This window comes from Anoplopoma fimbria, chromosome 8 (assembly GCF_027596085.1).
Source record: "Anoplopoma fimbria isolate UVic2021 breed Golden Eagle Sablefish chromosome 8, Afim_UVic_2022, whole genome shotgun sequence".
Taxonomy (NCBI): Eukaryota; Metazoa; Chordata; class Actinopteri; order Perciformes; family Anoplopomatidae; genus Anoplopoma; species Anoplopoma fimbria.
The window spans coordinates 5,026,501-5,042,379 of NC_072456.1; the positions used below are offsets into that span (position 1 = coordinate 5,026,501).

Here is a 15,879-nt window from a genome sequence, read left to right on the forward strand (position 1 = left end):
TTTTAAAAGATCAAGGCCTTCTCCCCTTTCGTTGACACTTGCTTGATGTTTTCAGGTCTAGGGGTCCTAGCTGTTTATCGTTCTTCTCCGCATTAGGACTGACTAAAGGGCACTTCTCTCAGGATACTACAGTATTGCACTTGACATGCCATCTTCTTGAATGTTGGTCAGACAGATACGTCGTTTGTGCGAGCACATAAACCCTCATAGAAAATGTATTCATTTTTCCTATCACTTAACAACTACTCAAAAAAAACTCCGTGTTTGGTAGTTCAACATGAAGGAACCGCCACTGCTTCAACTACTCACTTCAACTACTCACTTCACTGAGGGACCGTTACGTGGAAGTGCAGTCCTCCCTGAACTGGGAGCAGCTGGAGGACTTCAACAGGGCCCTGAGGATCACTTTTGGTAGGGGGGCTGTGTCACCCTTGACTGGGATGATTATAATAATAATAATATAGGCTAATGTAATACTGAAAAGTGCAACTTTGCTGCATAATAACAGCTTTTGATACTTACGGTACATTTTTACAACTATTTATTTTACTTTGAGTATTTTTGCGACTTAAACAGAAGTTAATAATCTTTTTTTCCACCACTGGATTGAAATGCATTCTTGATTTAGGTCAAATAAAAACAATCATTGTATATAAGTCTCCTCCAGGGATTTAGATATAATATATAATATATAAGTCCCTGGAGGGTGAACTTGACCAATGCACTGAATGATGCGCACACACACACACACACGCATGCGCGCACACACACACAGGGCAGTTGTCAGTTGCCTCGGTGGGTGCAGCGTTGTAGATGACCGTATATCTTGGGAGAGGATTAATGCAGCCTAAAGGTGGAGCAAAAAATGCGAAGGTTTGTGGCGGACGGAAGAGTAATCCTTTGAGCTCCCGGGGAGACAGGAAGAGGGAGAGAGAGGGAGGGACATGTGGCGCATTTTATGAAGAACTGAAGGACACTTTCCTCCAAGAAAAGGGACGTTTGATCAACGACTATTTAATGGAAATATTTGGGACTGAGCTCCTCATCCTCAGGGAACAGAAATGGTGCACAAACTTCTGCTGCCCATCGGTAAGTTCGGAAAGAAATAAGTGAAAAAAATACTTATAAGCCATTGGTTTTTAATCTTGTTTTTATGGTGTAAATATTCTTTGTTGTGTTTTTGGTGAATTACCACTGGTCTGTAGTTTTAAGACTTTGTGTTTCTTGGAAGGGTAGTTAAAGCAGATTTCTGACATATAAAAAAAATAAAAATCTTAATTTTCAATCTCTTCTCTTTCTCTCAGCTTTAGCAGCAAGCCTCATCTCACCTGAGCTGTCAGGTGTGTCAGCCACCAAAATAAAAGCTCAAGGTACATCATCACATCCTAAAGAACTGTTATTTCTTCCATATTTACCATGCTAAGACTTTGGTTATTGTCATTTGTTTATTGAACACAGTTGAATTGGTCAGACACCTTAACTCTGCGAAATTACGATAAGTTTTATGTTACTATTTTCCCTTTTTCTGTACACTAGACAAATAACTGATGGGGGGGGGGGTGAGTGTAATGAGTGTGAGTAAATAGTGTCTCACAAAGAGCGATATTGTGAAGACACATTTGAAATCAGATCAAACCCCAACTTTATGGTCTATAGCGTTAGATGGACGTATCAGAATGAATCCACTAACAGAAATGTTTTATCACCTAGTTCAGATTGATAACCAGAGTGGATTGTGCCTCTTTCGTATGTGTATGGTCTCCCACAATATAAAAACAGGTAGCTAACTTAGCTTTGGGATGCTAACAAGAACAGCAGTTTGATAAAAACCCACTTATTTGAACTGTATACAGTAAAAGTATAAAACAACCAATCCACATCCGCTATTGCATTCTGGGACTGTTATAAAGAAGAAGTGATGAATACAAAGAGCTGTACAGCTGGTGGTGTGTAAGACACTTTCATCTGCCTGTCGTCCTGTGTTTCCAGTGAAGAACAACTCGGGTGTGACACCAGCAGGGCAGTGTGGGACCTGGATAAAGGAGGCTGAGGGGGGGTATTTCACCTCACCCAACTACCCTGAGAAATACCCTCCTGAGAGGGAATGTGTCTACATCATAGAAGGTGAGCCTTTCTCACTCATTGATTTATGGCCTCTTTCTCACTTTCTTCCTCCTTATGATTTTAATCTAACTTGTCCTCGACCTCTCTCCCCCCGCTGCAGCCTCTCCACGACAGTGCATCGACTTGTTCTTCGATGACAAGTATTCCATCGAGCCGTCCTGGGAGTGTAAGTTTGACCACATCGAGGTCCGTGATGGGCCATTTGGTTTCTCTCCCATCATCGGTCGCTTCTGCGGGCAGGAAAGCCCGGCGTACGTCCGCTCCAGTGGGAGGTACCTGTACATCAAGTTTGTGGCTGATGGTGAACTGGAGGCCATCGGTTTCTCTGCCCGGTATAACTTCACGCAAGGTGAGTGATGGACGAATGAATGATGAATCTAACAGGTAAATATCTGGTAAATACAGAGTGTTGCCAGGTGATGTTGCATGGCATTGTGGCAAAGTTTGCCGGACAAACATGCTCTTATTTGTCGGAGACCTCGGTGTAGGCAGCTGTGCTGATTCATTGCAGTGGTGTCATTGATATATATATTAAATTAACAATGGATCCCATATGTTAAATATAAAAGGGTTTTCTTGTAGTGATGAGCTTTAGTGTTTTAGCATCTTTCCGCTCATTGTTTTGGTTTTTACGGCCGCAACTTTTCAGTTTTGGCTCTGATAAATCCACAGCACAGGCTGCACGGTGGTGTAGTGGTTAGCACTGTCGCCTCACAGCAAGAGGGGCCCGGGTTCAATTCCCGGGCTAGACAGCCTTCTGTGTGGAGTTTGCATGTTCTCCCTGTGTCAGCGTGGGTTCTCTCCGGGTTCTCCGGCTTCCTCCCACAGTCCAAAGACATGCAGCTTAGGTGCATTGAAGACTCTAAATTGCCCGTAGGTGTGGATGTGAGTGTGAATGGTTGTTTGTCTCTATATGTCTGCCCTGCGACAGACTGGCGACCTGTCCAGGGTGTACCCTGCCTTCGCCCATTGACAGCTGAGATCGGCTCCAGCACCCCTGCGACCCTTAACTGGATAAGCAGGTTACGGAAAATGGATGGATGGATGGAAATCCACAGCACACTAACTGCCCAGCTATTAACGGCAGACAGGCAAAGTAAGAGACTAGATAGTATAGAAAGTGGTGCATTAAGCAGCTAAAGAAACAGCTATTGTCCCTCAGTAGCTGGTGGAGACCAAAACGGAGCTGGAAGGCGAGACAATATTGAATCAACATTTTTCCGATGGACACAAAAAATGAAAGCTTGTGTTGCTCTGTGTCTGCCAAATGTTTATAGATAACTGTATGCGAAGACATTTACCCAAATAAGTGGCCAAAAACATAAAGAAGTTCTCCTTTAACTTTAAACTCACATCCCTTAATGCATGCATATAGATAAGTCCTTTCTGTGCATGTGGGAATTTGGACCTGTGAATAATTGAATTTGCCCTTGCACGATTAATAAAGCATACTTTCTTGTTCTTCTGAACCAAACAAGTTCTACTACCAACTACTAAAGGTTTGTTGTGACCTCTAACCCTAGCCAGAGTGGTTGTAATTCAAGCAGGAGAAAGGAAAATAGTATAACCAAAATGTTCTCTGGTCACATAATCTAATTTATTTAGTAATCTGAAAAGTATTTTTCAAAATCATAACCTGTAATCCAGTTACAGTCTGTGCTCATTTGACAATATTTACATAAAAATTCCAATGGTTACAGATAATCTGACCTTACCCTTTCATTGTCACTTAAAGGGAACATATCATGCTCGTTTTCAGGTTCATACTTGTATTTTTGGTTTCTACTAGAACATATTTGCATTCTTTAATGTTGACAGAACACATTATTTTTCTCAAACTGTCTACTGAATATACCTCTAATCACCCTCCGTCTGTCTCTTTAAGCCCCCCTCCTGAAAAAGCCCAGTCTGCTCTGATTGGTTTGCTAGAAAACTATGGTGCACCTTTGCAAAACAAGTTCTCAAGGTGTATCTGGAGACCCTCAGGTAGGTGATGATATAGTCATCCTACTGAGCCTACATGTGACATAAGAAGAAGAGATAAATCTGATTGGCTTGTCGAATAACATTGATGGAGGCAGCACACAAAAGAAATGACTTACTTTCACAGTTTGTGGGTTGGTAGGCTCTCTTGATACCCAATAAGCACTGAGTTTTCATAATATGTCTCCTTTAATTAATCGTTTTAGATAATAAACAATAAAGAATTACATTTTTTATTTTATATTATTTTTATTTTGAATCGCAGAAAAAACTCTGGAACCAAGTTTATTTCCAAATTTCCTGAACTTTTTCCCAAGTGTTGAAATTGTGGATAATTCTGTGTGAAATCAAATCATAGAGTATTTATGAGTACTATAGTAATCACTTGGTAAAGGTGGGTGACGACTGTTGTCATGCTTTAAAAAGGGGGCTTTGACAGATGTTTTGTCAACTCATCCATCCGTCCCGACCTCCCCATCTTATGTGGACTCTGTCGCGCTTATGTCACATAAACATATGTCGTTTTCGGGGCACTTTCTCAAACAACAGATTTTTTGTTGGGAGAACAGTCTCCCTAGTTTAGTTCCTTTTGAGAGTGTGGCAAAAACAATTGGAAATTCCGCTATTTCTTAATGTAATTTTGCATTTCTGCTATATTGTTAATCTTGTATCGTACCAGCTGGCGCTCTGTCTGTCTGGCAGGGTTCATGTTTAGAGTATTACTACGGCTCTAAGCCATTCAACTCCCTTCCTTGGCACTCTCTCCCAATCCTCCACCATGCAGTGAGTTTCACATTGTTGGCGGCTACACCTCTTTTACACACTTCCTCCATTTCTGTTTTTGCCCACCCTTTTGGCCGGATCACGTATTCCAATTAAAACACACGTCGACACACATTTACATGTGATGTCAAAAAAAGTTACATATTGCAACTTAGATATTGGTCTGGTGGCTCGCTTCTGGAAATGTACTCTCATTTCCATTTGTAGTGCAGGCACACCAGCTGCAGCTGACGAAGGAAGAGTAGGAGAATTTATGAGAAAGCACGCACGTACACACACACACACACACACACACACACACACACACACACACACACACACTTACACACACAAACACACACAAGTTAATGAAAGCTTGTCTTCAGGGGAATACAGCTTGTCAGCGCTGAGCCGCAGTAGCAGCTTAAGGGAGTCCAAGGCAGAGGCTTCATTAGCAGCAGATTTTATAGGGCACCTACACTGACGGGGGGCAAAGATTAATCTGCATCCATCCAGCCATCCCACTGTGTTTCTTTCTTTCTGTCTTCTAAACATGTAGGTATATTATCATTTTATTCCACAAGGGATGCTCCAGTTTTAGACTGCAGTCCTGTGAGTCCGTCCCACGCTCCCTAGATTTTAAGTTCCTCGGGGTGGTGGGGGGGCTAATGTTGTTTGCCTGTGCATGTTGTACATTAAAGGACGCTTCTATCATTGATCTGCTGTGGTGGCTTTAGAGCTTATTTTTCTGCAAATATCAGACACCATTTTTTATTATTTCACCAAAGGCATCTTACCTTCAATTGTTTACAATTTACTAAGCATACTTAAGCATTCAAATTTTAAGGGAAATTCTTGGAAAAAACCCCAGCTCTTTTTACGATAAATTTACGATATTGGTAGTAAAAGAGTTGGCAAAGCTAAACCTAGCGACAAAGTCGCGAAATCTGCAACACTGACAGCCTACCTCCAAAGCCACTCTCTAAAAGGATGATTATGAACGTAGGTAGATTGGCAGGTAGCCTATCCAATTATTTGATTTGGGCCGTATCAAATCATTGGGTGCGCTTAATACAGTCCTGTGACAGCCACAGATACTGGATTTTTTTTCTCTTTTTTTTTTATTAGAACATTTGATATTTTGATTTCTGTAAATAAATTTCAACAAATATATAAAAAATGTTACACCTACAAACAAAATGAACTATCCCTTTAATAAGCCTCTTTTCACTATTGGCAGATCAGGAGTGGCTGCTTTCGTCTCTTTACATCAAATGTAATGAGTCTCCAGAGCTAAATACTAATCTCCTGTCTAATTCCACTCATCGCTGGTGGAAGGACAAAATTAATTCACCCACTTGCTTACACATATTTTTATAAACTGCAGTAGTTTGAAAGGGTCCATGCACACTACATTATTCAGGTTTTGTGACTGATTCTTAATATGAAAAGTAAATGTGTTGGGGTCTTTGGTGTCTCTGCAAATTACAGCTCAATGCTTTTAATGTCTAATGTTGGCTAGTTAGCCACCAGCGGAGACTCTATTGTTATTGCATGTTTCCTCCAGATTATGCTCACTTCTGTGTGTGCAAGTCATTTGCAGAACCTTAATATATAATCTAGTCAGTATGTTTGTAAATTTGTTGTTGTTTGCACCTTCTGGAAAATTAAACATCCAATAGTCAAAAGTATGCATTTGTACCACACACCTTCTTCAAGCTGAATGATATTAATATATTAAGAAGGGATTTACATAAAGTATACTATATCTTACAGGCTATAAAGCCTGCAGGAGTGGCATTGTTGCGCTCACACACTTATAGGTAGGAATGATTGTGAATAAGCTGGACAAGCCTGAAGCAGAAGCAGGGGTAAGAAACATGAGAGGATTAATAAATCCTTGTCGATTTGAGTCCATCCCCTGCTCTTCTTACACCAGAGTAACTGACCAATGTGTTGCATTACAAATTATAAAAAATAAATAAAATTAAAATGGATAATGGATAATGGATAATTATGGATTTTAAAGTAAATTCACTCTCCACTCCATGCTGTCCTTTAAAGCACATTTATTTCCTCTATTTTATTTGGTGTCAAATATATAGGGGTGTATTATTTGGTATTAAAGCATTGAAGTTTCCCCTCATCCAATGTCAAACTAAACATTTTCAGGAGAATTAAGAAGAAAAAAAAAGAAGAAAAAGAATTTCACCAGGTTGGCACTGCTGGAAGGGCTTAATCTGTCCCGAACTAAGCCAGTATATCAGGATTTGTAATCCACCTAGCAAGTAGATTCATCAGCACAAAGGTTTAGAGCACAATTTCTCTTCCCTGTCTCATGCTAAGTGTGTGTTTTTCTTTTTCTTTTTTGATTAAGGGCATCGGGGGAGTTTAAATGAGGGCAGAGGGAATACGCTGGTACATAGATTATGTAAACTTTGGCCAGCTGGGATTTTGTTTTGCAATATGTTTTTAATATTATCATTTTTATTCTCTGGTATTTAGGGCACTGGATTTCTTTTCTCTATTCTTAGACTAAATGTCTTGCGGTGAATATTGAATGACGCATTTCGAATACTTCAGCGAAGGTTCACATTTATATAGAAATTAGCAGTTGTAAATAAAATGTTGTACTCACCAAGCATTTTATGTTCAATATATGTGGGTTTGAAATGGTTTCATTTTTCATGTTGAAGGAATTGAGTAAATGTTCCATAGATTTATTGTTTGGGAAAATATTGTTGCATTTAGATCCGGAGTTCAACGGGGTTGGAGAACTGCCAGCTCTGCCATGTGAGTATTTCATTTATGTTATTATGTCATAATATCCTATTAGACCTGCTGCAGGTTAAATGTAGATATTGCCAACTGTGATAACAGTACAATATTTCTTCATACATATGTTGACCTACATTTATTATATGTGACTCAGTCCTCATTTTTGCTGAAGGGATATTATTGAGCTAACCATCTTTTACAATTTCCCATTGATAAACACAAAAATATTGTTATCGACAGTTTGTGAGTTTGAGCTGAGTGGTCCGGAAGGCTTTGTGGAATCTACCCAGATAGCCGGGGAGGTCCGGGCGCTGCCGACTGAGGCTGTGGACTGCAGGTGGTACATCAAGGCTCCACCAAGAGCGAGGGTCTGTATATGTCAAACTGTTGTTGGTGTTGTTATGTGGTAGTGGGGGTGGTGGTGTTACATGTAAATGTTTGTCAGTTTTGGTCTACACGTAACTGTGAATTTGAACTGCAGTGGTTGGATCGGAGGTTGGACCAAAAGCACTTCCAACACATCATTTTTAAAGATCTCAAACCAATGATTAAATGCCATTTTGTCCTTCTCACAAGAAAAACTATTCTATTCCTCAATTATAGGGGGAATTTTGCATCTCGTGAGTCCATTAGTATTTCCCACGCATTACCCGTATCTTATTTTATGTACCAACATTTTTTTTTGACCTTCTGATCAAATGTTGCTGACATGCTAACATATGAGCATAAGCCATAAAGCCCATGAGACAGACAAGTATCATGCTCCACAAACTCTTATTAATGGTTTAACATTTTCTTTATTTTCAAGCTGGTATAGTGGATTTCAAGTTAGTCAAGTTAGTCAAACATTGATCCTGGCAGGAAGATGTCTTATATGTTTCTCAAACGCTACTTTTCTATGCCAAAACCTGTGAAGTTAACATTAGAAGCGTTTGATAGCATTAACTACTGTTAGCAGGTCTATGCTACGCTAGCTATTGAAGGTATACTAAATGTCTACACATGCTGCTTTAGCCTATTAATGATTGTAACAGTGAATGAAGACCTACTCGGCTTTACAGGAACAATGTTGTTCTTTAATTTCATTGTCTTCTGTCTCAAACACCAGGTGATGTGGTGGTTCCCTTTTCACTGTGATCCTTAGCTTTAGCTTCTATCTATATGTTTTTTTTATTTGTTTTTGCTGATGGATCAGTTTGACATCCTGGGTATATCCTTCAAATGCATATTGTAGATCCTTCTGTCTGCTTCTTTGGGAAACCCCCTTTTTTAATTTGATAATATGTAATCAGGGAGTGCAGTTAGTTAGTGGGGCGGCTGTGGCACATGAGGTAGAGCGCTTGTCCCGTAACCACACGGTTGGTGGTTCAAACCCCTCTACCGGCAACATGCCGAGGTGTCCTTGAGCAAGACACCTAACCCCAAGTTGCTCCCCGGGCGCTTCATTGCAGCCCACTGCTCCTCCGGGATGGGTTAAATGCAGAGAAATAATTTCCCCATTGTGGGACTAATAAAGGCTTAATTATTATAATTATTATTATTACAGTGTGGGCTCAATGGTAGCTCTCACAGCTTGATAGCTGTAGCAGCAGGGGGGCGGGGCTTAGCAAAGGATCAATTGGCTGTTATAAAAAAAAAAGTGGAATACTCATTAAAAAGCCTTCTGCCTTTTACCCACAGATCTACATGCGCTTTCTTGAGTATGAGATGCACAACTCAAATGAGTGCAAGCGGAACTTCGTTGCCATCTACGACGGCAGCAGCTCGGTTGAGCACCTGAAGAATAAGTTCTGCTCCACGGTGGCCAACGATGTCATGCTGGCGTCCTCTGTGGGCGTGGTGAGACTGTGGGCAGACGAGGGGAGCAGGAAGAGCAAATTCAGGATCCTCTTCACAACTTTCAATGAGCGTGAGTGAAACTCCATTTATCTGTAAGCTCTCTTTTACAGGCGCGCACCATACATATGTAAGAGAAGAAGTCCCAACAATGAAATTATATAGCTAATGGCTTATTGCATTGTAAAAAGGGTTGTTGTAGTTAATTGTTGGGTTTAACAGCCTGCCAACTCCGCGGTCATCAACCATGCCTCAGCAAGAAAACTTAGACGAACCGCAAGTATGTTACCTGACCGGCCCAAATCATGAACAGACAAAATTTGCGACTAGCTGGTGGACATAACAGAGCATTTAGCCTTCAAAAAGCCATTATTTAATACTTCCCTCAGAAGATGATGGTGAAAATAAGCTGTTTCTTGTTAGTGCGATGCTGAAATGTGGTTGCGGAATACAGAAAATCTGCAACTACGCACACCGGTTCCAGTTCACCAATGAGGCCCAATTAGTTTACCCATAAATGGTGCTGTGTCCACTCAACACAAACAAAACATATCCAGAATGTTAAGAAGCTAACATTAGCTACTGTGGCTAGCCCCGTTCTGTGACCAACATCTAACGTTAGCATGTGCATGTCAGCTACATAACCATCTTCATTGTATCCCAGCTGCTAGGCGATCTCCAGGCCATATACTGACCTTTATTTCTGATCGCCTTACATTTCCGAAACACCAATAGTGCAAAATTTTTGCCATTGGACTGAGAGCCCATTTGTCAGACGGTCCATCAACTCCGAAATGAACATTGCTCCTAAAATACACACAAAAACATAAGCACATGGATAACAAAAATCGCAACAAAGGATTTAATTCTTAATCATGTGAAAATCTGCTGAAATACAGGTCTGTGCATCTTAAAAATACCTAAAGTTCATTCTACTGTTTACAGATGCTTGACTCTTTCCTTTTCTCTTTCAGCTCCGTGTGAAGCAGAAACTTTCTTTTGCCATAGCAACATGTGCATCAACCAGACTTTGGTCTGCAACGGCATCCAGAACTGTGTTTACCCGTGGGACGAGAATCACTGCAAAGGTACCCTGACACAAAGGCCGATAAAGCAGCCATACGTCGGCTGCGGCTGAACACGTAAGTCATTCCTCTCTGCGTTATCTCCCTAACTAGAGAAGAGGAAAGCCAGTATCCTGGACACGCTGGACAACACCAACATCACTATCATTGGAGTAACCTGTAGCCTGGTAGTCATCCTGCTCGTCATCTCTGTCATCATCCAGGTCAAACAGCCACGCAAGAAATACATCATCCGCAGGTGAGATTTCATGCTTACAGTCAATCTCCATACAAAATTCCATGTTTATTGCTAACTCAAAAAGAAGATAGGGGGAAAAACATGCTGCACTAATCCATATTTTTACAGAGACAATGGCCAGTGGTGGAAAATAACCAAATACATTTAGTCAAGCATTAAATGTATAATCAACTTGCCTATTTCCATTTTATGCTACTTTACACTTCTACTCCACCATCAGCGGGAAATGTATATTTTCTTACTCCACTGCATTTATTTTAATTTACAATTACTTCGCAGAATCAGATTATTAAAGAAATGTAAAAGTAAAAAAGTTATAATGTTTTATATTTGCTTGAGCAACACAACAGTATATAAAGATAAACACACTAATGCATCAATAATAATAATACAATAATATAATGTATATTATTCTGAGCCATTCTGCGTAATGAGTACTTTTACTTGAAGCATATTTTGATGCTAATATTTCTATACTTTTTAAGGTAAATTTGAATGAAAGTCTCTTACTTTTAACAGAGTAGTTGTACATTTTAGTATCACTACTCGTTTGTAGCAGCAATCCCCTCTGTAGTTCGCTTTAGTTCCTAGACCTTCATCATATTGTTAAGGCAACTTTGCGAACAAATTTAGGTCACGTTTATGTCAATGTTGTATTTTAACTTTTTCCACTGTCCCCAATTAGCAAAAAACAACAACAATAATGCAGCTTTAAAAATGTATAAAAACCTCTTTGATTACTTGCAGACAAAAGCTTGACCTCAATCTTCATGTGCCACTGTAACCAGTTCCTATTTGGGTAAATGCAACAGAAACTAAAGGGCCAATTCATTTAGTTCTTGTTGTGTAAAGAATTCAGTGGAATTGAGTCATAAAAAATGTATTTTACAAAACTTGTTAGTCTGTTATTTCAACAAGCAGATGTATGACTGGATTCCATGAGATGCTGCTGAACTGGATTTTTATTTTTTTATTTTGTTTAATGCAGTTCGGAAAATGCATGAGTACACAAATCACAGGCCTGTAGGAGCAAACTATATTTTTTATATTTTGTTCGTGTCTGGACACCTATAATCAGAGTTGGTTGCGTTTCCTGAAGATGAACTATTTGTGCATCTTATTTTGTTGTTGTGTGTGTGTGTGTGTCTCTTCTCCAAAGAGATGACTTTGACCCTGCCCTGCTCCACCCTGGTTTTGAGCCCCCCCACTACGAGCTCTGCACTCTGCGCCGCGCCCCGTCCGGCGACCTGACTGATGGCGCCATGGCCGAGGACTACGAGAAGTTCCACAAGCTCCGCCGCTCCTCCTCCAAGTGCATCCGCGACCACCACTGCGGCTCCTTTCAGGGCAGCGTCCACGGCAGCCGCAGCAACCTGAGCATGAGGGACGCCACCATTGCGGCCGACGGGGGGGGTCTCGGGCCGCCGCCGCCCCCGTCAATGGTCAGCCAGCATTCACCGCGCCTCTCCCACCACACCACGCCGACGGGACGACGGAGCATCCTGGTGATGAAGCATAGCTACTCTCAGGACGGGGCGGAGGGGTACAGGGCGGAGGAGGAGGAGGATTTGATGGTGGATGATGGTCCCACCACCAGCCAGCACCACATGCACCACCACCACCAGATCCACAGAGGCCCGTCAGGGCTGGACCACGCTGTCCACCGCACACTGTCTAACGACTTCTAATGCAAGGCGACAAATACAGATATAGATCACCTTGATCTTTATCTGGTGATGTAATAACCCTGACATTTTTTTAAATACATTTCAGTTTAATTTATAGGAATTCATGCTGATTTTTACAGCTCTTGTTAGTTGTTCTTGGTCTCAACTACAATAGAAGTTTTATATTGTATTCAACACAAATAGTGTGGCCAGGAGCTTAAGAAACACACGCTAGTATTTATAATCAAATAGCCCTCCACCAATTAGTTTAGGAGCAACTGTTGTACGTTTAGAATATTACTTTGCTTTGGTATGGGAGTGTCAGGAAAATAAACAGCCAGGATTTGACAGGAATGGATCAAAGGAGGATTTATATCCACAAACGCTGAGATAAATTGAATTCCCACACATTCTAATGCATCACAGCTCCTTTTGTGTCCCTTAATTCTATTTAAGATTATTCTATGAATGATGTGTGGTAGTGTTTTCTCTTATGTTTGGACATCATTGCATCACCAAAGCAAGAACAATGTCACTGCTCTAAGGCCATTCCTTTTCCTCAAACAAGGTGTTGTAGTGTTGAGCACAGGTCCAGAATCAAATAGAAAAAGACGGATATTATCAAGGAGAGCATATGACGGAAACATAGGACTATTAGTCATAGGCTTACCAGTGAAGTCAGCACAAACAGAAAAATGCAACATACTGTTTTGTAACTATGATACACTTGACTTATAACTGATATTTTATGTTGCTGTGTAAATGGATATATTATTTAATCGTTTTTTGTTTGTTTGGGTGATGTTTAATTATGCGTTTCTAATTTGATTAGTCCCCTTTTTGTCTGGATGATTTATTTTGTTGATATTATGGCTGTCTCTCTTTTAATTTATTCATTAAACATTCTCTTCTTCCTTTAATCTGCATGGCAGCATGGCATTGTCATTTAATGGTTGCGTATATTTATTTGTAGGCTGCTTCCTCGTTTTAAATGATTTGCATTTACGGTACCGGATCGAAGGCAGAGAGGAACCTTCGTTCGCTTATCTTTGTCTTCCCGTCGGATGAGAAAGAGGGTTGCACAGATTAGAATGCATGAATAACAGGACGATTGCGTTTTCAGTGGCTAAATATTTAGTTTATACTCTTTTATTTTGCAATTTTGACTTTGCACTTTGCAAGTGTGGATTGAATAATACAGATTTTATTCATGAAATTTAAATTGGGTTGCTAGCTTGTTTAGCTAAACTATAGGTGACTCCCAGGTGTACCTATAGTACTGTCCATGCAGTTCAAGTTCAGTTACAGTAAGCTAACGTTACGTATTTATAACGTGTAACTTTTCCCGTTAGATAACAAAATGTCACAAGAAGGGCTTTTTCTGGACTCGACAGCGGCAGGACAATTAAAGGGCGACGTCAAGGAGAAAAAGAGCAGAAGTCGCGCAGGTCTCATAGTCACGGGCATGCTGGGAGGGTCGCTGGTCGCCCTGTACGCGGTGGCTGCTCCGTTTATCGCCCCTGCCCTCAGAAAAGTCTGCCTCCCGTTTGTCCCGGCGACCACGGCTCAGGTGGAGAATGTCTTCGGGGTGCTGCGAGCCAGATCAGGGACCCTGGTGGACATTGGCAGTGGAGATGGAAGGATAGTAAGTACTGTGTTGTTTTCCCCAGTGGAGGCAAAAAACATGTATCTTACCCTAACACCAAGATAAGCACTACTACCATGGGAGGAAACGATGATGTTGGTGACGTGCTCCATATGCTGACTAAATGTCCCAGAAATATTTACTGTAGAGTAGAATAAGGTGTAAATCATAGATGTGACATAACGTTTCTACAGGCAAATTGAGATTTAGTCAGTATAATGTGCATATCCCCAACACCATTGTTTATTTATATTAAAGATGTAGGAGAGTAGGTTGAATTCTCATAGGACTTCAACAGGAAGGTACATCACTGAATAGTCTCACTGAAATGTTATGTATGAGTTGTACTGCAGAAACACAACAGACAAAAACTCTAAAAAAATAAATACCAGACTTGTTCTAAATCCAACTGCTGCTACTGCAGCAGACTGTTCATTGTTTATACTTTGTTGCTGATCCATTGAAATCCTTCGTCCTTCTTCCTCTTGCAGGTGATTGCAGCGGCCAAGCATGGGTTTCAAGCGTCAGGCTTTGAGCTGAACCCCTGGCTGGTGTGGTATTCTCGCTACAAGGCCCTGAGAGAGGGAGTCCACCGATCCACCTCCTTCCACATCTCAGATTTATGGAAGGTCAGAGTTACCGGATTAACATATTAAATAGCATTGGTGACCAAATATTGGGGGGGGATGCATTTACTTCATCATAGCAGTTGAAGTTGTTTTATTGTTACAGGCATCAGGTGATATTAAACATACTTTTTTTCGTTATGTCTTTCTGAATATTTCCTGATTCTTTTGCTAGGTCAGTTTTGCTCAGTACTCCAATGTTGTCATATTTGGAGTCCCTCAAATGGTGAGTTATTTTTATTTTTTAATCTTGCCAAGTAAGTTTTCAGAATCCAAAAGTATTACTCTTGATATCCTGATTCTTGCTGTCCATATCTGCAGATGGACCAGCTTGAGCTAAAGCTGGCAAGGGAGTTGCCGAATACAGCCAAGGTGGTGGCTTGCCGCTTTCCCTTCCCTTCTTGGGTCCCTGAACATACCGCCGGGGAGGGCATAGACACTGTTTGGGTGTACGACGCCAAGACATTTAAATCACACCTGCAGCATGGAATGACAAGGAAGGAGACTCCGGGACATGAGGACAAACAAGATTCACATACATAAATGGCAACATCAACATCTTTTTGCTAATCTGCCATCACACGTTGGAACTCTTGTGGTGTTTTCCTTTTTTTTTTTTTTTAAACCCATGCATTTTCTACACTAGGGTGGAACTGAAATGGCTGGGGAAGACTGTTTAAAAAATGTGCTAAAAAGTGTTAAATCCTCACACATCAATGTTCAGGTGTGAGATTGAACCAAATTGTGATAAGAAACTGATTGAAACTGGCCTTGATGAGTGATTACACTCCAGTCATCACAGGGTAATCAGCCCTATCATGTCTGCATTCCTGCATACTCACGCCTAAAGCATGTGAATGATCAGCCAGGCATTTCCATGTTTGGTACATGTGTGTTGCTCAAAACCAGACCAGGGATTAAAGGGAACACAAATGGTAACTTTAATGACTTGAGAAAATAGAAAGAAGTGGTGCTTGCCATGAAAGATTGCTTAAGATGATTATTTATAAAAAAGTTGAAAAGTTTATTATATCCAGAAAGAAAATAGGTGTTGCCAAATGGCTGGCAAATGTAGCAGGTCTGTCTGACAAAGGATTGCCAACCATTATTTGTATGTCCACCCAAACATGTCCTG

At 40.8% G+C, this 15,879-nt stretch overlaps 2 protein-coding genes across 3 annotated transcripts; both read left to right on the forward strand.

Annotated features, from left to right (window-relative positions):
• The first annotated feature begins 1,020 nt into the window (after positions 1–1,020).
• Positions 1,021–12,494, forward strand: LOC129094643 (neuropilin and tolloid-like protein 1). The gene is made up of 10 exons (XM_054602899.1): positions 1,021–1,089; positions 1,305–1,370; positions 1,990–2,124; positions 2,225–2,473; positions 7,621–7,662; positions 7,888–8,015; positions 9,328–9,556; positions 10,458–10,571; positions 10,662–10,806; positions 11,966–12,494. Exons 1-10 carry the CDS (start codon positions 1,062–1,064, stop codon positions 12,492–12,494), a joined length of 1,665 nt encoding a protein of 554 aa, XP_054458874.1. The 5' UTR covers positions 1,021–1,061.
• Positions 12,495–13,565: 1,071 nt separating this feature from the next.
• On the forward strand, positions 13,566–15,819 carry atpsckmt (fATP synthase c subunit lysine N-methyltransferase). 2 transcript variants are annotated; one of them, XM_054602644.1, is made up of 5 exons: positions 13,566–13,780; positions 13,868–14,118; positions 14,610–14,747; positions 14,920–14,970; positions 15,066–15,819. In XM_054602644.1, exons 1-5 carry the CDS (start codon positions 13,759–13,761, stop codon positions 15,285–15,287), a joined length of 684 nt encoding a protein of 227 aa, XP_054458619.1. In that variant the 5' UTR covers positions 13,566–13,758; the 3' UTR covers positions 15,288–15,819. The 2 variants fall into 2 exon arrangements, with proteins under 2 accessions (XP_054458619.1, XP_054458618.1); XM_054602643.1 differs by having other exon boundaries at positions 13,566–14,118.
• Positions 15,820–15,879: the final 60 nt, after the last annotated feature.